At 44.0% G+C, this 24,807-nt stretch overlaps 1 protein-coding gene across 1 annotated transcript; it reads right to left on the reverse strand.

Moving 5' to 3' along the window:
- Positions 1-24,807, reverse strand: LOC106570721 (histone-binding protein RBBP4). The gene is made up of 12 exons (XM_014143204.2): positions 24,664-24,807; positions 20,354-20,501; positions 20,082-20,227; positions 14,898-15,071; positions 10,758-10,873; positions 8,309-8,469; positions 7,856-7,982; positions 6,064-6,141; positions 5,890-5,966; positions 3,117-3,174; positions 2,842-2,952; positions 1-2,741 (listed from the first exon to the last, which is right to left on the reverse strand). Exons 1-12 carry the CDS (start codon positions 24,677-24,679, stop codon positions 2,679-2,681), a joined length of 1,275 nt encoding a protein of 424 aa, XP_013998679.1. The 5' UTR covers positions 24,680-24,807; the 3' UTR covers positions 1-2,678.

Below are 24,807 nucleotides of genomic sequence, written 5' to 3' on the forward strand. Positions count from 1 at the left end.
TGAATGGAAAAACATTTTATTCAGAAAGCACATCTGAATAGAGGAGAGAGTAAGATGACAAGGAAAATACATACACAATATATATATATATATTTTAAAAAAAAAACAGACATCACAAAATAAAACCAGACATTACAATATCCAAAAACAGACATCACATCCACCGAGGACTAGCTAAAACACTTCAACCAAACACAAAATGATAAAAAATATATATTAATATATATTAATTATCTGGCTTCATGGGCCTATTGAATGTAAATGTGACATTCTGCATAACGGTTGGTACAGATACTTGTTTCTTAGAGAGGATACTAACTCAGCTCTTTAACCATCGTTGTTAAACACGAAGAGAAGAAGAACAACAAGAGAGAGGATACTAACTCAGCTCTTTAACCATCGTTGTTAAACAAGAAGAGAAGAAGAACAACAAGAGAGAGGATACTAACTCAGCTCTTTAACCATCGTTGTTAAACAAGAAGAGAAGAAGAACAACAAGAGAGAGGATACTAACTCAGCTCTTTAACCATCGTTGTTAAACACGAAGAGAAGAAGAACAACAAGAGAGAGGATACTAACTCAGCTCTTTAACCATCGTTGTTAAACACGAAGAGAAGAAGAACAACAAGAGAGAGGATACTAACTCAGCTCTTTAACCATCGTTGTTAAACACGAAGAGAAGAAGAACAACAAGAGAGAGGATACTAACTCAGCTCTTTAACCATCGTTGTTAAACAAGAAGAGAAGAAGAACAACAAGAGAGAGGATACTAACTCAGCTCTTTAACCATCGTTGTTAAACAAGAAGAGAAGAAGAACAACAAGAGAGAGGATACTAACTCAGCTCTTTAACCATCGTTGTTAAACACGAAGAGAAGAAGAACAACAAGAGAGAGGATACTAACTCAGCTCTTTAACCATCGTTGTTAAACAAGAAGAGAAGAAGAACAACAAGAGAGAGGATACTAACTCAGCTCTTTAACCATCGTTGTTAAACAAGAAGAGAAGAAGAACAACAAGAGAGAGGATACTAACTCAGCTCTTTAACCATCGTTGTTAAACACGAAGAGAAGAAGAACAACAAGAGAGAGGATACTAACTCAGCTCTTTAACCATCGTTGTTAAACAAGAAGAGAAGAAGAACAACAAGAGAGAGGATACTAACTCAGCTCTTTAACCATCGTTGTTAAACACGAAGAGAAGAAGAACAACAAGAGAGAGGATACTAACTCAGCTCTTTAACCATCGTTGTTAAACACGAAGAGAAGAAGAACAACAAGAGAGAGGATACTAACTCAGCTCTTTAACCATCGTTGTTAAACACGAAGAGAAGAAGAACAACAAGAGAGAGGATACTAACTCAGCTCTTTAACCATCGTTGTTAAACAAGAAGAGAAGAAGAACAACAAGAGAGAGGATACTAACTCAGCTCTTTAACCATCGTTGTTAAACACGAAGAGAAGAAGAACAACAAGAGAGAGGATACTAACTCAGCTCTTTAACCATCGTTGTTAAACACGAAGAGAAGAAGAACAACAAGAGAGAGGATACTAACTCAGCTCTTTAACCATCGTTGTTAAACAAGAAGAGAAGAAGAACAACAAGAGAGAGGATACTAACTCAGCTCTTTAACCATCGTTGTTAAACAAGAAGAGAAGAAGAACAACAAGAGAGAGGATACTAACTCAGCTCTTTAACCATCGTTGTTAAACACGAAGAGAAGAAGAACAACAAGAGAGAGGATACTAACTCAGCTCTTTAACCATCGTTGTTAAACACGAAGAGAAGAAGAACAACAAGAGAGAGGATACTAACTCAGCTCTTTAACCATCGTTGTTAAACACGAAGAGAAGAAGAACAACAAGAGAGAGGATACTAACTCAGCTCTTTAACCATCGTTGTTAAACAAGAAGAGAAGAAGAACAACAAGTGCTGGGACAGAGACTCACTCTATTGGCTGTATCCTATTGGCTGTATCCTATTGGCTGTATCCTATTGGCTGTATCCTATTGGCTGTATCCTATTGGCTGTATCCTATTGGCTGTATCCTATTGGCTGTATCCTATTGGCTGTATCCTATTGGCTGTATCCTATTGGCTGTATCCTATTGGCTGTATCCTATTCAGTGGGAAATGGCGCTTCTAACAGAATTAGTAAAATGGGAGTTTGTCGTATCGCCACGGGTGGGGTGGGGGCAATCGAGGGATTATAAAAAAAAAATACTCTTTATATTACAGTACAAAACCAGTTCTAGAAGAGAGAGATTTTTCTTAGACAATAAATTACTCTTTTAAAATGCAGAGAGAGCGAGCAAGCGAGATAGAGGGAGGAGTTTGCTCCTGTGACACGTTCATCTGTTGAGTCAAGGGAAAAGTCGTTTCTGGCTACGTCCCAATTATCTCACCTTCCTCACAAAGTATACACTTGTTCAATTCTCTTCACTGATTTGAAAGGAAATAAGTGGTATAAGAAATAGGGTAGAACATTCCCATACCTCCACCAATCCAATCTTTTTAGATTTGTGAGAAGTAGTGAATGAGTGTACATTTCAGGTGAACGCATACATTATTGGGGGACAACCCAGCGGCATTTTGTGCCACATGATATTGTTCAGAGTACAAAAGGAAGGCGGAGTACTTGGATTGGGAAAGGGGGTGGAGTCACGCCTGATTGGATCACTCAGGCTGTGACTTCCTGGTCTCCTCCTGCTTCTGGATCCTCATCGTTATAAATGTTCTCAGCCTGGAGGGAGAGACAGAGGTGGTGTGGAGGGAGTAAACCTGGGAGACCGTGTGAGTGTGTGTGTGTGTGTGTGTGTGTGTGTGTGTGTGTGTGGTCTCACCATCTGCCAGACTTGCATGATGTTGTCCTCAGACACAGAGCAGATGACCCAGGGCTCGTTGGGGTTCCACGAGAAGTCAGAGATCTTGGCTGTGTGTCCTCCATGGATGAACTAGGGAAAGGGTTGGGAAACATTTAATTGACAGTGTTTACCTCACTATTGCTTCCTGGCCTAGCTGCTGCTCAACTCCTGATCAAACCAATCATTTTCAATAGAACAAGTTCCATATCAACGGAACATGAAGCTTCGGAAGGTGCGATCACTGTAAACCTCACCAGTAGCTCAGGGGGACCGTCCTCTGCATCCTCTGCAGACTGCTCCTCTCCTATTTTACTACAAAACAAAAACACAGCAATGAGTTTTACCGGAGGCCTAGAGATAATACAATAATATGTACACAGTATCCTTGACTTATTCAACACTGTGTTGTGATACAGCCTACATTCAAAACAGATTGTCATTTGTTGTTTCCCCCCCCTCAGCCATCTTCACACAATAAAGCCATAATGATAAAAACGAAAAAAAAAACGTTTTTATTGAAAATTAAATGCAGAAATCTCTCATTTACATAAGTATTCACACCCGAGTCGTTAGAGTCACCTTTGTCAGAGATTACAGCTGTGAGTCTAAGAGCTTTGCACACCTGGATTGTACAATATTTGCACATTATTCTTTGAACAAAAATTATTCAAGCTTGGTTAAGTTGGTTGGTGATCATAGCTAGAAAGCCATTTTCAAGTCTGCGCCATAGATTTTCAAGACAATTTAAATCTAAAACTAACTAGGCCATTCAGGAACATTTCATGTGATGTTGGTAAGCAACTTGTGTATATTTGACTTTGTGTTTTAAGTTATTGTCCTGCTGAAAGGTGGATTTGTCTCCCAGTGTGGAAAGCAGACTGAATCATGTTGTTTTCCTCCAGGTTTTTGCCTGTGCTTAGCTGCATTCCGTTTATTTTTTATCCTGGGAAAAACTCCCCAGTCCTTGCCGATTACAAGCATACCCATAACATGATGCAGCAACCACAACACTTGAAAATATGGAAAGTGGTACTCAGTAATGTGTTGTTTTGGATTTGCATGTTTATGGAATATTATTTATTCTGTACAGGCTTCCTTTCCACTCTGTAATTTAGGTTAGTATTGTGGAGTAACTACAATGTTGTTGATCCATCCTCAGTTTTCTCCTATCACAGCCATTAAACTCTAACTGTTTTAAAGTCACTATTGGCCTCATGGTGAAATCCCTGAGCGATTTCCTTCCTCTCCGGCAACTGAGTTAGGAAGGACACCTGTATCTTTGTAGTGACTGGGTGTATTGATATACCATCCAAAGTGTAATTAAAAGGTTTGGACACACCTATCATTCAAGGATTCTTCTTAATTTTTACTATTTTCTACATTGTAGAATAATAGTGAAGACATCAAAACTATGAAATAACTCATGTAGTAACCCCCAAAAAAGTGTTAAACAAATCAAAATATATTTATATGAGATTCTTCAAAGTAGCCAGCCTTTGCCTTGATGACAGCTTTACACACTGTTGGCATTCTCTCAACCAGCTTCATGAGGTAGTCACCTGGAATGTATTTCAATTAATAGGTGTGCCTTGTTAAAAGTTAAGAAAGAAAGAAATTCCACAAATTAATGCTGTTTGAGCCAATCAGTTGTGTTGCGACAAAGTAGGGGATAGCAGAAGAACATCGCCCTATTTGGTAAAAGACCAAGTCCATATTGTGGCAAGAACATCTCAAATAAGCAAAGAGAAATGACAGTCCATCATTACTTTAAGACATGAAGGTCAGTCAATCCGGAACATTTCAAGAACTTTGAACGTTTCTTCAAGTGCAGTCGCAAAAATCATCAAGGGCTATGATGAAACTGTCTCTCATGAGGACCGCCACAGGAAAGGAAGACCCAGAGTTACCTCTGCCGCAGAGGATATGTTCATTAGAGTCACCAGCCTCAGAAATTGTAGCCCAAATAAATGCTTCACAGAGTTCAAGTAACAGACATATCTCAACATCAACTGTTCAGAGGAGACTGTGTGAATCAGGCCTTCATGGTCGAATGGCTGCAAAGAAACCACTACTAAATAAGAAGAACAGACATGCTTGGGCCAAGAAACACGAGCAATGGGCATTAGACCAGAGGAAATCAGTCCTTTGGTCTGATGAGTCCAAATTTGAGATTTCTGGTTCCAACCGCTGTGTCTTTGAGAAGCAGAGTAGGTGAACAGATGATCTCCTTATGTGTGGTTCCCACCGTGAAGCATGGAGGAGGAGGTGTGATAGTGTGGGGGGTGCTTTGCTGGTGACACTGTCAGTGATTTATTTAGAATTCAAGTCACACTTCACCAGCAAGGCTACCACAGCATTCTGCAGCAATACGCCATCCCATCTGGTTTGCGCTCAGTGGGACTATCATTTGTTTTTCAACAGGACAATGACTCAACACAAACCTCCACGCTGTGTAAGGGCAATTTTACCAAGGAGAGTGATGGAATGCTGCATCAGGACCTGGCCTCCACAATCAGCCAACCTTAACCCGACTGAGATGGTTTGGGAAGAGTTGGACTGCAGAGAGAAGGAAAAGATGCCAACAAGAGCTCAGCATATGTGGTAACTCCTTCAAGACTGTTGGAAAAGAAGCTGGTTGAGAGAATGCCAAGAGTGTGCAAAGCTGTCACCAAGGCAAAGGGTGGCTACTTTGAGGAATCTCAAATATATTTGGATTTGTTTAACACTTTTTTGGTTACTACATGATTCCATGTGTGTTATTTCATAGTTTTGATGTCTTCAATATTATTCTACAATGTTTAAAATAGTCAAAATAAAAGAAAAACCCTTGAATGAGTATTTGTGTCCAAACTTTTGACTGGTACTGTAATTCCACTGACATTATGGGGTATTGTGTGTAGTGACAAAGCATCTCAATGTAATACATTTTAAATTCAGGCTGTAACAACAAAATGTAGAAAAAGTAAAGTGTGAATACTTCCTGCATCACTATTGTAGTGAAAGGTGCTAAGGGTCTTTATGTCCTACCTGAGGTCCCACACGTTGAGTCGCCTGTCAGTGCCACTGGACGCCAGGATGGTCTCGTTATGGGGCGACCACTGGACCTGCAGCAGACAAATGGGCGAGCTCAGATCAGACACAGGACCAATCACAGGGCTTAGAGGACTAGACTAAACAAAGTCTTGCTAAACTGTGTCCTACCTGGAAGATCTCATCTTTGTGCGACTCAAACGAGTGGAGCTTCAGTTTGAGGTTACGCAGGTCCCACAGAGCCACAGTCTGAGGAGAGACAACACAGGCATGTGATGACATACAGCCGTCATTACTGTTACGTAACCCTTATGACATGTCATGGCTTATGGAAATAAGCCTTTGGCCTTTATTTTTAATTAAATCAATAAAAATTACAAGTTTTATGTAGCTGTTATAACAGTGTTATGTAGCTCTGACAGTGTCATGAATACAAAACACCAACTTTGTCTGCAGAGCCAGTGGATAAACGGACACGCAGCTGTCATAACAGGTTATAAGCATAGTGTAGCCCCATAGTCAGGGATTGGAACCAAAATTATTTCCAATCCTTTCATTCTGAACAGAACCATTCTTTCGTTACATTCCATTGTTCCGACCGACAATGTAAAGTACTTAAGTCCCCTGACAACCCAAAGTACTTGATACATTTTGAAAGCTTAGTAGAAAAGGAAAATGGTGCAACTCACACTAAACAGAGAACATCCCTGGTCATCTCTACTGCCTCTGATCTGGAGGACTCACTAAACAGAGAACATCCCTGGTCATCTCTACTGCCTCTGATCTGGAGGACTCACTAAACAGAGAACATCCCTGGTCATCTCTACTGCCTCTGATCTGGAGGACTCACTGAACAGAGAACATCCCTGGGCATCCCTACTGCCTCTGATCTGGAGGACTCACTAAACAGAGAACATCCCTGGTCATCCCTACTGCCTCTGATCTGGAGGACTCACTAAACAGAGAACATCCCTGGTCATCCCTACTGCCTCTGATCTGGAGGACTCACTAAACAGAGAACATCCCTGGGCATCCCAACTGCCTCTGATCTGGCAGACTCAATAAACACAAATGCATCTTTTGTAAATGATGTCTGAGTGTTGGAGTGTACCCCTGGCTATCTGTAAATACTATCTGAGTGTTGGAGTGTACCCCTGGCTATCTGTAAATACTATCTGAGTGTTGGAGTGTACCCCTGGCTATCCATACATTTTAAAAACAAGAAATTGGTGCCGTCTGCTTTGCATAATATCACATTTTAAATAATTTATACTTTTACTATTGAAACTTAAGTATATTTTAGCAATTACATTTACTTTTGATACTTCAGTATATTTAAAACCAAATACTTTTACTCAAGTAGTATTTTACTGGGTGACTTCTACTTGAGTCATTTTCTATAAAGGATTTTCTATCATGACTATCAGTTCCAATACACATAATTCCGGCTAGAGCTTGACAGCTAGATCAGAGCTAACGTTCACTAGCTAGCTAACAAGCTTGTGTGCAGAGCGGCACCAGAATTAAAATAATTTAAAAAAAAAAAGTACTACCTTTTTGTAGTTAATAAATCCAATGTGAAAATGTGATAACTATAGTATCCTTAAACTAGCATTGAAAAATTGAAAGCCTTCCTCTAATAAAATCTCCCTCCCTAATTTCTGAATCATGCTTGTAAAGTCAGTAGCTACAGTAGACTATGTATGCTTCAGAGGGATGGGCCGGTAACCTACACACATACACACTGGCAAAAGGTTTTCAGCTGGCAGGCAGAACACTGGAATATGAATCTAAGTGATAAAAGTGAGTGCTTTGCCTAGGGTGCTTTGTTGCGTTTTCTTTGTGGGACTGGGAAAGAATGCCCAGAACGTTAAAGATAGTTGTAAACCGGTCCCCATGCTTTTCAAAATAACCCTTGCTTATAAAGGATAGAGTGTTCAAGTAAAGCGTTACCAAAACGAACCTTGTCTGCAGAGCCGGTGGCCAGGATAAATTCACTGTAGGGGTTGAAGGAGAGACAGTTGACCTCTGCTGTGTGGGCGTCCACAGCGTGGCTGGGCTTGGACGTGTTGTTGGAACGAGTATCCCAGCTGAAAGAGACAAGGGGTCAAAGGTTAAGGGACAGATGGTTGAGTTGACCTCTAAAATTAGGCCGTTGCTGCAGTGCAATACGGTTTTCTGTATTGTCAACGACTAAATAACACCATTGTGGCTTTTTGTACATTTAAATAAAACCAATTTATATAATAATCTTGTTATGGACTGTTTCTGTACAAATTCTGGATTATGGAAATGATTAATAAGCAAGTAAGATTCCCATTCTATCTGAGGGAGAGAGATCAAAGGTTAGGGACCAACAGTTGACCTCTGCTCAGAGTTCATTTTAAAAACAGATTGACAGGTTTGAACAACTCACATCATGAGTTTCTGGTCATCCGCTACAGATCCAAACAGTGACTCATGGAGGAGATGCCAGGATACATCTTCCACTACAGCAGTATGTCCTGTAAAGATGGTTTTAGCATCCACAATCTTCCCTTCTTTAGGTACTGCACTGATGTCCCACATACAGATAGTCTAGAGAGAGAGAGAGAGAGAGCGAACGAGACATAGAAAATCTTCAAAATATTAGAACCAACAAATAAAAAAAAACCACTTGAATTTCAAGAATAAGTACCAAATCTTGTGGTTGAGAGCATCAAAAATGAGCTGCAGAAAAACAGCCCCGAGCTGCAGAAAAACAGCCCCGAGCTGCAGAAAAACAGCCCCGAGCTGCAGAAAAACAGCCCCGAGCTGCAGAAAAACAGCCCTGAGCTGCAGAAAAACAGCCCCGAGCTGCAGAAAAACAGCCCTGAGCTGCAAGGTGCACAAGTTACTAACTATTCATTGAGCAAGGGGCCGTTTTCCTGACATTAGGGATCATGGGCTAATATCCCCAATATATAACAGCGGAGACAAATTAGACCCTTATAAATACCGGGCTATTTGTGTGAGCATTAATCTGGGGAAGGTATTTTGTAGTATCTTAAACAAGATAATTTTTTACCTTCTCCAAAGCGGTATAGGAGGAGATTTGGTGAGCATGTTATAGGCTTCCCCCACACGTGAGGGACAGTGAGTGACCACTAGATAAATATGTTTCATCAGGTCGTAGTGAGGGACAGTGAGTGACCACTAGATAAATATGTTTCATCAGGTCGTAGTGAGGGACAGTGAGTGACCACTAGATAAATATGTTTCATCAGGTCGTAGTGAGGGACAGTGAGTGACTACTAGATAAATATGTTTCATCAGGTCGTAGTGAGGGACAGTGAGTGACCACTAGATAAACACTATTCTTTGGATGTACATTACCAGTGAAAAGTTTTAGAACACCTACTCAGTCAAGGGTTTTTCTTTAGTTCGACTAGTGAAGACATCAAAACTATGAAATAACACGTATGGAATCATGTGGTAACCAAAAAAAGTGTTAAACAAATCAAAGTACAGCAATAAGAAGAGACTTGCTGGTTAAGTGTGCCTTGAATCGAGCTTTTAAGTTCCAACCGTGGTGTCCTTGTGAGACGCAGAGGAGGTGAACGGATGATCTCTGCATGTGTGGTTCCCACCGTGAAGCATGGAGGAGGAGGTGTGATGGTGCTTTGCTGGTGACACTGTTATTTATTTATAATTCAAGGCACATTTCACCAGCCTGGCTACCACAGCATTCTGCAGCAATACGCCATCCCATCTGGTTTCCCTTAATGGGACTATCATTTGTTTTTCAACAGGACAAATACCCAAAACACACCTCCAGGCTGTGTAAGGGCTATTTGCCAAAGAAGGAGAGTGATGGAGTTCTGCATCAGATGACCTGGCCTCCACAATCACCCGACCTCAATCCAATTAAGATGGTTTGGGATGAGTTGGAGCGCAGAGTGAAGGAAAAGCAGACAACAAGTGCTCAGCATATGTGGGAACTCCTTCAAGACTGTTGGAAAAGCATTCCAGTTGAAGCTGGTTGAGAGAATGCCAAGAGTGTGCAAAGCTGTCACCAAGGCAAAGGGTGGCTACTTTGAGGAATCTCAAATATAAAATATATTTTGATTTGTTCCATGTGTTTTTTCATAGTTTTGATGTCTTCACTATTATTCAACACGAAGAAAATAGTAAAAATGAAGAAAAAACCCTTGAATGAGTAGGTGTTCAAACTTTTGACTGGTACTGTACATATTACTTTACTTTTAATTTATTTATAACACTTAATTGCCTCCACATAATAGTGATCCTCACTCCACAGTGGAGGGTTGTGGTGTGGAAGCTGAACTACACAGCAACCCCCCCCCACTGAACGCAGCCCCCCCCACTGAACGACGCCGCGACTCAGACCCTCCACAGCGACCCAGACCCTCCACAGCGACCCAGACCCTCCACAGAAGTCCACAGCGACCCAGACCCTCCACAGCGACCCAGACCCTCCACAGCGACCCAGACCCTCCACAGAAGTCCACAACAACCCAGACCCTCCACAGCGACCCAGACCCTCCACAGAAGTCCACAGCGACCCAGACCCTCCACAGCGACCCAGACCCTCCACAGCGACCCAGACCCTCCACTGTCGAAGAAAACACTCCCATTAATATGTTTTTTGTTTCCATCTGTAGGTCGTGTATTGGAAATGTTTTGGATGCTTCGGCAATACATCCTGCCTGAATTTCATGACAATAAAGCAACTTTGAGTAGAAAGAGAGACAGAAAAAGAGTGTTTTATTCAAACAGGCTAAAGGTGTTTCCTTTCCTTCACCTGTAATGATTTGAGATGATCTGTGTGTTGTGGTATGTCAGCCTTACTGGTTACCAATTGCATTGTGGGTGTGTTCTCTTACATGGTCGTCTGAAGCACTAAGGAGACACCCAGAGAGGTTAGGGTTCCACGAGAGGCCGTAGCCCTCCTTCTGATGTCCCCTCAGGCGCAGGTCTGGAGTACACTCTCCTGAAGGGTCTGTGGAGGAGGACAAGACACACTGGTTATATTGGCTACCATGTTGTCCTTCTATTGAACTGGACATGTTACCTAAAATACAGTACAATTAAAAACAAAAACTTTTTTTTTTTAAATGAGAAGTAGGCATCGGTCTGAAGCCGAAAAAGCAAGGAAATTCACATGAGCACCACAACGCCTATTCCACCCATGCTCTACCAAGGTTTTACAGCACCACAACGCCTATTCCACCCATGCTCTACCAAGGTTTTACAGCACCACAACGCCTATTCCACCCATGCTCTACCAAGGTTTTACAGCACCACAACGCCTATTCCACCCATGCTCTACCAAGGTTTTACAGCACCACAACGCCTATTCCACCCATGCTCTACCAAGGTTTTACAGCACCACAACGCCTATTCCACCCATGCTCTACCAAGGTTTTACAGCACCACAACGCCTATTCCACCCATGCTCTACCAAGGTTTTACAGCACCACAACGCCTATTCCACCCATGCTCTACCAAGGTTTTACAGCACCACAACGCCTATTCCACCCATGCTCCACCAAGGTTTTACAGCACCACAACGCCTATTCCACCCATGCTCCACCAAGGTTTTACAGCACCACAACGCCTATTCCACCCATGCTCCACCAAGGTTTTACAGCACCACAACGCCTATTCCACCCATGCTCTACCAAGGTTTTACAGCACCACAACGCCTATTCCACCCATGCTCTACCAAGGTTTTACAGCACCACAACGCCTATTCCACCCATGCTCTACCAAGGTTTTACAGCACCACAACGCCTATTCCACCCATGCTCTACCAAGGTTTTACAGCACCACAACGCCTATTCCACCCATGCTCTACCAAGGTTTTACAGCACCACAACGCCTATTCCACCCATGCTCTACCAAGGTTTTACAGCACCACAACGCCTATTCCACCCATGCTCTACCAAGGTTTTACAGCACCACAACGCCTATTCCACCCATGCTCTACCAAGGTTTAACAGCACCACAACGCCTATTCCACCCATGCTCTACCAAGGTTTTACAGCACCACAACGCCTATTCCACCCATGCTCTACCAAGGTTTTACAGCACCACAACGCCTATTCCACCCATGCTCTACCAAGGTTTTACAGCACCACAACGCCTATTCCACCCATGCTCCACCAAGGTTTTACAGCACCACAACGCCTATTCCACCCATGCTCCACCAAGGTTTTACAGCACCACAACGCCTATTCCACCCATGCTCCACCAAGGTTTTACAGCACCACAACGCCTATTCCACCCATGCTCCACCAAGGTTTTACAGCACCACAACGCCTATTCCACCCATGCTCCACCAAGGTTTTACAGCACCACAACGCCTATTCCACCCATGCTCTACCAAGGTTTTACAGCACCACAACGCCTATTCCACCCATGCTCTACCAAGGTTTTACAGCACCACAACGCCTATTCCACCCATGCTCTACCAAGGTTTTACAGCACCACAACGCCTATTCCACCCATGCTCTACCAAGGTTTTACAGCACCACAACGCCTATTCCACCCATGCTCTACCAAGGTTTTACAGCACCACAACGCCTATTCCACCCATGCTCTACCAAGGTTTTACAGCACCACAACGCCTATTCCACCCATGCTCTACCAAGGTTTTACAGCACCACAACGCCTATTCCACCCATGCTCTACCAAGGTTTTACAGCACCACAACGCCTATTCCACCCATGCTCTACCAAGGTTTTACAGCACCACAACGCCTATTCCACACATGCTCTACCAAGGTTTTACAGCACCACAACGCCTATTCCACCCATGCTCTACCAAGGTTTTACAGCACCACAACGCCTATTCCACCCATGCTCTACCAAGGTTTTACAGCACCACAACGCCTATTCCACCCATGCTCTACCAAGGTTTTACAGCACCACAACGCCTATTCCACCCATGCTCTACCAAGGTTTTACAGCACCACAACGCCTATTCCACCCATGCTCTACCAAGGTTTTACAGCACCACAACGCCTATTCCACCCATGCTCTACCAAGGTTTTACAGCACCACAACGCCTATTCCACCCATGCTCTACCAAGGTTTTACAGCACCACAACGCCTATTCCACCCATGCTCTACCAAGGTTTTACAGCACCACAACGCCTATTCCACCCATGCTCTACCAAGGTTTTACAGCACCACAACGCCTATTCCACCCATGCTCTACCAAGGTTTTACAGCACCACAACGCCTATTCCACCCATGCTCTACCAAGGTTTTACAGCACCACAACGCCTATTCCACCCATGCTCTACCAAGGTTTTACAGCACCACAACGCCTATTCCACCCATGCTCTACCAAGGTTTTACAGCACCACAACGCCTATTCCACCCATGCTCTACCAAGGTTTTACAGCACCACAACGCCTATTCCACCCATGCTCTACCAAGGTTTTACAGCACCACAACGCCTATTCCACCCATGCTCTACCAAGGTTTTACAGCACCACAACGCCTATTCCACCCATGCTCTACCAAGGTTTTACAGCACCACAACGCCTATTCCACCCATGCTCTACCAAGGTTTTACAGCACCACAATGCCTATTCCACCCATGCTCTACCAAGGTTTTACAGCACCACAATGCCTATTCCACCCATGCTCTACCAAGGTTTTACAGCACCACAACGCCTATTCCACCCATGCTCTACCAAGGTTTTACAGCACCACAACGCCTATTCCACCCATGCTCTACCAAGGTTTCACAGCACCACAATGCCTATTCCACCCATGCTCTACCAAGGTTTTACAGCACCACAATGCCTATTCCACCCATGCTCTACCAAGGTTTTACAGCACCACAACGCCTATTCCACCCATGCTCTACCAAGGTTTTACAGCACCACAACGCCTATTCCACCCATGCTCTACCAAGGTTTTACAGCACCACAACGCCTATTCCACCCATGCTCTACCAAGGTTTTACAGCACCACAACGCCTATTCCACCCATGCTCTACCAAGGTTTTACAGCACCACAACGCCTATTCCACCCATGCTCTACCAAGGTTTTACAGCACCACAACGCCTATTCCACCCATGCTCTACCAAGGTTTTACAGCACCACAACGCCTATTCCACCCATGCTCTACCAAGGTTTTACAGCACCACAACGCCTATTCCACCCATGCTCTACCAAGGTTTTACAGCACCACAACGCCTATTCCACCCATGCTCTACCAAGGTTTTACAGCACCACAACGCCTATTCCACCCATGCTCCACCAAGGTTTTCCAGCACACAGCTTTGACCTACTACAGTAGCAACTCGAGTTGCTCGAACCGGTGTTAGAACATCTGAGCGTCGGCTGAGAAAAAATATGTTTTTAAATTGTCAGAACTGCTACAAAAAAGGTAGCACGACATTGGTTCTTAACGGACAGAAACGTGAGAGCGATAAATTATACATTTTATTTTAAAATGTTTTTTTGTTTTTTTATACATTTTATAAAAACTGCACCAACAAACTTTTAATCAATCTGACCTTTTTTTTTTTATTATTTTTTTTTTACATCCAATGGTCACTTTATGGACGCTATAATGTTGTTTTAATTCGACGTCTAGAATTTGAGCTAGGTGGGCGCAAAATCTTTAATAGCTAACGACTGTTAATAATCCAGTACGCGGTTCTCTGTAAATGGCCAGACGAGGGTACAGTTGTGTACCGTACCTCCAATCACTCATCGACATTGGTGTCAAATTGGCATAGATATGATGGTAGGGATGTTTTGAATTTAACATCGAACTTCAACCAATGACATACTACTGCGGCAGCGGTTCTCCTAAACCAAATGGAAGCCGACGGAAAAACACTTGCAGCCAATATCCAATGGCTTACGCTTACTCCCAGATCTGTGCATGGGTTGGCGTTAGGGAGGAGGTATTAAAAGGGGAAGGAGGTCTTAAAGGGGAAGGAGCTAGGGAACGGCTAAATGGAACCAGGCCCTTCCCTATTCTGTTTCAGGTCTTACCAGGTTTGGATGGATGCTTGGTGTAGTCGAAGACCAGTACGTCTGAGGTGGGGGTCTTGGTAGCGATGATGCAGGGGTTCTGGGGCATGTACCTGGCCCGGTTCACCTCTCCCTCATGATTGATCTTTATCTCAATCTCTATCTTTCCACTCACTGAGCCAAAACCTCCAAACTCTACATAGAGAAGGAGACAGGAGAGCAACTGTTTGTTATCATTATGTACTACTGCAAAGTAGATTCCTTCACTTTTCAAGCCGAGGTCTTGGATTGGACGGCATTGAGAAGTGTGTGTGTGTGTGTGTGTTAGGGATGTGAAAAATGGAACATTTGTTTTCACGTTAAAAACTGCAATCTAAAGGTTTCCGTTAAAAACGATAACAACATTTCATAAAATTCCACGTCAAATCCTATTGCATGGTATGACCGATAGGGGGTAATGAAGTTCTTCCGCAGTGGTACAGTAGGTATCAGGAATCTGCTTGGGGCAGGTACCACAGTCATACAGTAGGTATCAGGAATCTGCTTGGGGCAGGTACCACAGTCATACAGTAGGTATCAGGAATCTGCTTGGGGCAGGTACCACAGTCATACAGTAGGCATCAGGAATCTGCTTGGGGCAGGTACCACAGTCATACAGTAGGGGTCAGGAATCTGCTTGGGGCAGGTACCACAGTCATACAGTAGGGGTCAGGAATCTGCTTGGGGCAGGTACCACAGTCATACAGTAGGGGTCAGGAATCTGCTTGGGGCAGGTACCACAGTCATACAGTAGGTATCAGGAATCTGCTTGGGGCAGGTACCACAGTAATACAGTAGGCATCAGGAATCTGCTTGGGGCAGGTACAACAGTAATACAGTAGGGGTCAGGAATCTGCTTGGGGCAGGTACCACAGTCATACAGTAGGGGTCAGGAATCTGCTTGGGGCAGGTACCACAGTCATACAGTAGGGGTCAGGAATCTGCTTGGGGCAGGTACCACAGTAGGCATCAGGAATCAGGTCTCTCACGCCATTCTGATCCAACCATTCTCTCTCTACACATACGAACGCAGCACACACAAACCCCTACTAGGCCTCCAGGAACGACTGACCCATCTAACTGATGACATACACTTAAAAACTGTAGACAAGCTACATTCCTTGGCAAATCACAACAGCTTTATCACAGATTCAATACGGACTGGTTGATTAAAGTAGGGAAATGTGTTCCAACCACATGCTGCAGTTCTGGAACAATTCATGCATGTTATCTATCTTTGGGGAACTGCAATAGTGCGCCATTTTGATTAGAACCTGCCTAGGTTTGGGGGGGGGCTTGTAACCTAGACTGAAATATGCTACAAAAAAAACATTGTTTTGTTGAAGGCAAAGAGCAGATTCATTAGTCTGTTGTTTTTCTTGTTCCATGTTTAACAGAAGCCTTCCGACCAAGTTTAAACTCACAAATCAAACAGGGTAAAATATACCCACATTTGGGGAGTTTTATATACACTTGTTAAAAATAATAAATTGTAGCTTTCTAAACACGGTTAACTGTATTTATAAAGGGAATAACACAGTTAACTGTATTTATAAAGGGAATAACACAGTTAACTGTATTTATAAAGGGAATAACACAGTTAACTGTATTTATAAAGGGAATAACACAGTTAACTGTATTTATAAAGGGAATAACACAGTTAACCCTATTTCTAAAGGGAATAACACAGTTAACCCTATTTCTAAAGGGAATAACACAGTTAACTGTATTTATAAAGGGAATAACACAGTTAACCCTATTTCTAAAGGGAATAACACAGTTAACCCTATTTCTAAAGGGAATAACAAAGTTAACTGTATTTATAAAGGGAATAACACGGTTAACTGTATTTATAAAGGGAATAACACAGTTAACTGTATTTATAAAGGGAATAACACAGTTAACTGTATTTATAAAGGGAATAACACAGTTAACTGTATTTCTAAAGGGAATAACACAGTTAACTGTATTTATAAAGGGAATAACACAGTTAACTGTATTTCTAAAGGGAATAACACAGTTAACTGTATTTATAAAGGGAATAACACAGTTAACCCTATTTCTAAAGGGAATAACACAGTTAACCCTATTTCTAAAGGGAATAACACAGTTGAAACAGGAGTAAACGGTGAACAGTGATATTAAATGTTTCAGTAGCGCGACCCGCAGCTCAAACGGCGCTCGCAGTCTTTCAATTAGCAAATGACCTTGTGACTCAAGTAGGGTCATTGACAATGGCTACATATCAACTGTAATCATTACTGTAATCAGCGCTTTTCGCCCACCAACTTAACCACGATGACGTGCGCTTTATATCCCTGGCAAATCATTTGAGATGCGCATCTCCTCTGCCTAACGTTCCAGCGTTGCTAGGTAGACCTAACGTTCCAGCGTTGCTAGGTAGGCATAACGTTCCAGCGTTGCTAGGTAGGCCTAACGTTCCAGCGTTGCCAGGTAGGCCTATCCTCTGCCTAACGTTCCAGCGTTGCTAGGTAGGCCTAACCTCTGCCTAACGTTTCAGCGTTGCTATGTAGGCCTATCCTCTACCTAACGTTCCAGCGTTGCTAGGTAGACCTATCCTCTACCTAACGTTCCAGCGTTGCCAGGTAGGCCTAACCTCTGCCTAACGTTCCAGCGTTGCTAGGTAGACCTATCCTCTACCTAACGTTCCAGCGTTGCCAGGTAGGCCTAACCTCTGCCTAACGTTCCAGCGTTGCTAGGTAGGCCTATCCTCTACCTAACCTTCCAGCGTTGCCAGGTAGTCCTAACCTCTGCCTAACGTTCCAGCGTTGCTAGGTAGACCTATCCTCTGACTAACGTTCCAGCGTTGCTAGGTAGGCCTATCCTCTGCCTAACGTTCCAGCGTTGCTAGGTAGGCCTATCCTCTACCTAACGTTCCAGCGTTGCTAGGTAGACCTATCCTCTGCCTAACGTTCCAGCGTTGCTAGGTAGGCCTAACCTCTGCCTAACGTTCCAGCGTTGCTAGGTAGACCTATCCTCTGCCTAACGTTCCAGCGTTGCTAGGTAGGCCTATCCTCTGCCTAACGTTCCAGCGTTGCTAGGTAGGCCTATCCTCTGCCTAACGTTCCAGCGTTGCTAGGTAGACCTATCCTCTCCCTAACGTTCCAGCGTTGCTAGGTAGCCTATCCTCTGTCTAACGTTCCAGCGTTGCTAGGTAGGCCTATCCTCTGCCTAACGTTCCAGCGTTGCTAGGTAGACCTATCCTCTGCCTTACGTTCCAGCGTTGCTAGGTAGACCTATCCTCTGCCTAACGTTCCAGCGTTGCTAGGTAGGCCTATCCTCTGCCTAACGTTCCAGCGTTGCTAGGTAGGCCTATCCTCTGCCTAACGTTCCAGCGTTGCTAGGTAGGCCTATCCTCTGCCTAACGTTCCAGCGTTGCTAGGTAGGCCTATCCTCTGCCTAACGTTCCAGCGTTGCTAGGTAGACCTATCCTCTGCCTAACTTTCCAGCGTTGCTAGGTAGGCCTGTCCTCTGCCTAACGTTCCAGCGTTGCCAGGTAGGCCTATCCTCTGCCTAACATTCCAGCGTTGCTAGGTAGGCCTATCCTCTACCTAACGTTCCAGCGTTGCTAGGTAGGCCTATCCTCTGCCTAACGTTCCAGCGTTGCTAGGTAGGCCTAACCTCTGCCTAACGTTCCAGCGTTGCTAGGTAGGCCTATCCTCTACCTAACGTTCCAGCGTTGCTAGGTAGGCCTATCCTCTGCCTAACGTTCCAGCGTTGCTAGGTAGACCTATCCTCTGCCTAACGTTCCAGCATTGCTAGGTAGGCCTATCCTCTGCCTAACGTTCCAGCGTTGCTAGGTAGACCTATCCTCTGCCTAACGTTCCAGCATTGCTAGGTAGGCCTATCCTCTGCCTAACGTTCCAGCGTTGCTAGGTAGGCCTATCCTCTGCCTAACGTTCCAGCGTTGCTAGGTAGGCCTATCCTCTGCCTAACGTTCCAGCGTTGCTAGGTGGGCCTATCCTCTGCCTAACGTTCCAGCGTTGCTAGGTGGGCCTATCCTCTGCCTAACGTTCCAGCGTTGCAAGGTAGGCCTATCCTCTGCCTAACGTTCCAGCGTTGCTAGGTAGGCCTATCCTCTGCCTAACGTTCCAGCGTTGCCAGGTAGGCCTATCCTCTGCCTAACGTTCCAGCATTGCCAGGTAGGCCTATCCTCTGCCTAACGTTCCAGCGTTGCTAGGTAGGCCTGTCCTCTGCCTAACGTTCCAGCGTTGCTAGGTAGGCCTGTCCTCTGCCTAACGTTCCAGCGTTGCTAGGTAGACCTATCCTCTGCCTAACGTTCCAGCGTTGCTAGGTAGGCCTATCCTCTGCCTAACGTTCCAGCGTTGCTAGGTAGACCTATCCTCTACCTAACGTTCCAGCGTTGCTAGGTAGACCTATCCTCTGCCTAACGTTCCAGCGTTGCTAGGTAGACCTATCCTCTACCTAACGTTCCAGCGTTGCTAGGTAGGCCTATCCTCTGCCTAACGTTCCAGCGTTGCTAGGTAGGCCTATCCTCTACCTAACGTTCCAGCGTTGCTAGGTAGGCCTATCCTCTCCAACGTTCCAGCGTTGCTAGGTAGACCTATCCTCTGCCTAACGTCCAGCGTGCTAGGTAGGCCTATCCTCTGCCTAACGTTCCAGCGTTGCTAGGTAGACCTATCCTCTGCCTTACATTCCAGCCAGGCCTAACGTTCCAGCGTTGCTAGGTAGGCCTATCCTCTGCCTAACGTTCCAGCGTTGCTAGGTAGACCTATCCTCTACCTAACGTTCCAGCGTTGCTAGGTAGACCTATCCTCTGCCTAACGTTCCAGCGTTGCTAGGTAGACCTATCCTCTGCCTAACGTTCCAGCGTTGCTAGGTAGGCCTATCCTCTGCCTAACGTTCCAGCGTTGCTAGGTAGGCCTATCCTCTGCCTAACGTTCCAGCGTTGCTAGGTAGACCTATCCTCTGCCTAACGTTCCAGCGTTGCTAGGTAGGCCTGTTTGTTTATGTTTCCGGACCTGTTAGTGTGGTGATAAATGCACTGTGATTTTAATTTTGTGGAGAAAATAAAAACATTGTTTTTGCGGTCGTTTTTTTTCTCTTAACGTTAAAGATTAAATTCTGTTTTAAACGTTCACACCCCTATTGTGTGTGTCTGTAACAAGAAAGAGTGTGTCTCACCGCCTTTCTCGCTGTCGTAGTGCGAAGCATCAAACTGGGCATCGTCATTGGGCAGCTGAACGCTGGCGATGACCAGGTGATTCTGCTCGTCTGACGTGTGCGTCCCCAGAACCAGACGGTGCACGCTGAAGTCCTTCCCCTCAGGCCTGGTAAACAAACAGACAGCAACCAAACAGAGGAAGCGGGACCGGAGAACGTGGCATCAATGGGTAGTTTAAGGCCAAAACTAAGGTGTGTTTTTGAGATGTCTTGTTAGCGTTGTGCGTGTATACCTGGATACATCCGGCAGCCACTGTGCGGTGAGGCTGGGCCACTCCAGAGCGTGGGTCATCACCAGGTCATAGAGGAATGGACTGTTCTTCTTCCAGATCTTATACTCCTCATTTATCACCCTCTCCTCCACTGCATCATCAAAAACACCTAGAGACAGACACAGAGAGAGAGAGAGAGAGAGAGAGAGAGAGAGAGAGAGAGAGAGAGAGAGAGAGAGAGAGAGAGACACACACACACACAGAGAGAGAGAGAGAGAGAGAGAGAGAGACAGACACAGACACAGACAGAGACCGAGAGAGAGAGAGAGAGAGAGAGAGAGAGAGAGAGAGAGACACACACACACACAGAGAGAAAGAGAGAGAGAGAGAGAGACACACACACACACAGAGAGAAAGAGAGAGAGGGAGAGACACACACACACACACACACACACACACAGAGAAAGAGAGAGAGAGAGACAGACAGACAGACAGACAGACAGACAGACAGACAGACAGACAGACAGACAGACAGACAGACAGACAGACAGACAGACAGACAGACAGACACACAGAGGGAGAGAGAGGGAGAGAACGTTTATGGTGTGAATGTTGGACAATGTTAGCTAATTTCAGATATATTGTAGATTTTTTTTGCAGTTCCAGTCTCTGACACTGGTGAGCTGTCTCTGTTGTCAACAGAAGATAGTGTAACATTGAGTAGGATGCAGCATACACTGAGTATACCAAACATTAAGAACACCCCCCCCCCCAGAACATCCTCAATTCATCGGGACACTGACTCCACAAGGTGTATTTCACAGGGATGCTGGCCCCATGTTGACTCCAATGCTTCCAACAGTTGTATCAAGTTGACTGGATGTCCTTTGGGTGTCGGACCCTTCTTAATACACACGGGACACTGTTAATCATGGGGGGAAACCCAGCAGCGTTGCAGTTCTTGACAAACCGGTGCGCAACGCAGCGCACCTACTGCAATACCCTGTTAAAAAGGCACTTAAATCTCATCTTGTCCATTCAACCATGTCTCAAGGCTTCGAAAATCCTTCTTTAAACCCCCTTCATCTACACTGAAGAGAGAGAGACATGGTAACGTCAGAGAGAGAGAGACCCTTAACGTCAATAAGGGAATCATAGCCTTCACTTGGATTCACATTGGTCAGTCTGTCATGGAAAGAGCAGGGTGTTCTTAATGTTTTGTTCACTCAAGTGTATGATGTTAGCTTTCTGTACAAGTGACATTTGAATAAAGAGGACATAACTAGCCAACTAAAAAAACATAGCATTGCATAGTTTGGCTAGCCACAGCAAGCTAGGTGGTAGGCTACTCTGACTCAACACGGGAGGCCCAGCTCTATAGATCATCCAACCACAGCACTGCCTGGAGTTTGATAAACGGCATTGGCACTTGGATTGGTATCAGTGCTATGGTCAGATGACATGAACAGAAAAGCAGAAAAGTAGCTTGTACATATGGTGCTGGATCTTTGATGTTAAGGGGCTATTTTGTTTCCACTGGTCCTGTGACCCTTGTTAAAGGTTAACAGCATTAGGAACTTTACCCAGTAACAGGTCACTTTATCCAAAAACCTGGCTGTGTCTGCCAGGAGGCTGACACTTAGCTACAAGTGGATCAATAACCCAACCATGAATCAACATCCACGAATCAACATCCACGAATCAACATCCACGAATCAACATCCACGAATCAACATCCACGAATCAACATCCACAAAGAACTGGTTAAAATAAATACAAGCAGTGATGAAGTCAATCTCTCCTCCACTTTGAGCCAGGAGAGATTGACATGCATATTATTAATATTAGCTCTCTGTGTACATTTAAGGGCCAGACATTCTGCCCTGTTCTGAGACAATTGCACTTTTCCTAAGTCCCTTTTTGTGGCACCTGCCCACACGACTGAACAGTAGTCCATGTGCGACAAAACTAGGGCCTGTAGGACCTGCCTTGTTGAAAGTGTTGTTAAGAAGGTAGAAACCAGGGCCTGTAGGACCTGCCTTGTTGATAGTGTTGTTAAGAAGGTAGAAACTAGGGCCTGTAGGACCTGCCTTGTTGAAAGTGTTGTTAAGAAGGTAGAAACCAGGGCCTGTAGGACCTGCCTTGTTGATAGTGTTGTTAAGAAGGTAGAGCAGTGCTTTATTGTGGACAGACTTCTCCCCATCTTAGCTCCTGTTGTATCAATATGTTTTGACTATGACAGTTTACAATCCAGGGTTACTCCAAGCAGTTTAGTCATCTCAACTTGCTCAATTTCCACATAATTTATAACAGGATTTAGTTGGTTTTGGGTTTAGTGAATGATTTGTCCCAAATAATATGCTTTTAGTTGTTAAAATATTTAAGATGAACTTATTCCTTGCCACCCACTCTGAAACTAACTGCAATAGTGTTGAGTCATCCACACGCTTGTCATTAGTAAAGATTAAAAATGCAAGGGGCCTAAGACACCTGCCCTGGGGAATTCCTGACTCTACCTGGATGATGTTTTTATTTTATCTTTATTTAACTAGGCAAGTCAGTTAAGAACAAATTCTTATTTTCAATGACGGCCTACCAGGGAACAGTGGGTTAACTGCCTTGTTCAGGGGCAGAACGACAGATTTGTACCTTGTCAGCTCGGGGATTTGAACTTGCAACCTTTCGGTTAGTAGCCCAACGCTCTAACCACTAGGCTACCCCATGTTAGAGAGTCTTCCATTAAAAAGAACACCCTCTGTGTTCTGTTAGACAGGTAACTCTTTATGCACATTATAGCAGGGGGTGTAAAGCCATAACACCATAAGTTTTTCCAGCAGCAGACTATGATTGATAATGTCAAAAGCAGCACTGAAGTCTAACAAATCAGCACCAAACATCTTTTTATCATCAATTTCTCTCAGCCAATCATCAGTCATTTGTGTAAGTGCTGTGTTTGTTGAATGTCCTTCCCTATAAGCGTGCTGAAAGTCTGTTGTCAATTTGTTTAACTGTAAAATAGCATTGAATCTGGTCAAACAAGTTTTTCCAGAAGTTTACTAAGGGTTGGTAACAGGCCGATTTTTCGGGTATTTGAGCCAGTAAAAGGGGCTTTACTATTCTTAGGTAGTGGAATGACTTTTGCTTCCCTCCAAGCCTTGGGACACACACATTCTAGTAGGCTTAAATTGAAAACATAGCAAATAGGAGTGGCAATATCATCCGCTATTGGCTTGTCATTGTTGAGAGACAACAATAATTGAAGAGGGCAGTCCAAGCACAGACAAAGGATATTAAGGATCTGTAAAGATGTTGTATGGAGGACTGGTCTAAGATCCCGGTGAAGGTGTTCTCCAATATCAGAAAACATTTTCAGAAAAAGGCTGTGCCGTTATCCTCGCAGTGGGGAGGGTGCTAGAGTATTGCAAACAGAGGTGTCAATCATTTTAACCCTTAACTTTTAGATAATTATTTTCATTACTTTTTAAATAAAATCTATTTCTCTGAGCAATTGTATTAGCATAAAAAAATAATATAATTTGCTTTGTTACTCATTTTTATCAATGGTGCCAGCAATGACGGACCTGTATGTATGGATAAAAACGGAATAGGTTTACTTTAGGGTATAGGGCCATGCATCAGAGAAAGAGAGAGAGACTAGCGAGAATATTTTCTGACTGGACATTTTCAGCCACTTTGGTGTTATTCTCAATCAAGTTCAAATAGGCAAAAACCATCATCTGTCAAACTACGAGGTCTTCACCATCGACAATGGCTGTCAATAATCGTCGATACTATCATAATATCCCTCAACCCTAACGGTTTATTATATTGTGTACATATCAGTTTATTACTATGCATTTTAGCTACCTTCTAACGTCATTGACCTGTTGTTAGTTTACTTTTTACTATTGATTATTGTACTGCAATGTCTAGGGAGTTAGCACGTAACCATTTCAATACATATTTTATTCCTACTGTAAACTGTGGACGTGACGAATACAGTTTGATCAGACTTCAGTGCCACCTAGCAAAGTTAACTAGGTAGCTACCTAAGCTAAGACAAGGTATGGGAATACCTTCGTAACTAGCTGGTTAGCTCGCTAGCTACATAAAGTCAGAGTACAGACTAAACGAGTATCTTTGGCCAGAGAGCAAGCCGCAAGTGTGTTTTAAATGTATCCGACCAGACTTCCGTAAAAAAAGAGTGGTGCAAAACCCGGCGCATTAGCACGCTAGCAAGCTAACGTTAAAATTAATCCGTTAGCTAGCTGATTAGCAAGATTTTATCAACACTATGTGAACAGTAACATAGCAACAAGATGACCATTTACCTTCCTTATCGGCCATTATAACGAATCCCACGGGACAGACTAGGGGAATCTTGAATTCGTCAGGCTAACTCCAATGGGGGCACATTAGCTAGTTGGCTAAAATGTCACAAAATGCGCTTAACAACCGACAGGGCAAAGAGGCGC

Source organism: Salmo salar, chromosome ssa14 (genome assembly GCF_905237065.1).
Source record: "Salmo salar chromosome ssa14, Ssal_v3.1, whole genome shotgun sequence".
Lineage (NCBI taxonomy): Eukaryota > Metazoa > Chordata > Actinopteri > Salmoniformes > Salmonidae > Salmo > Salmo salar.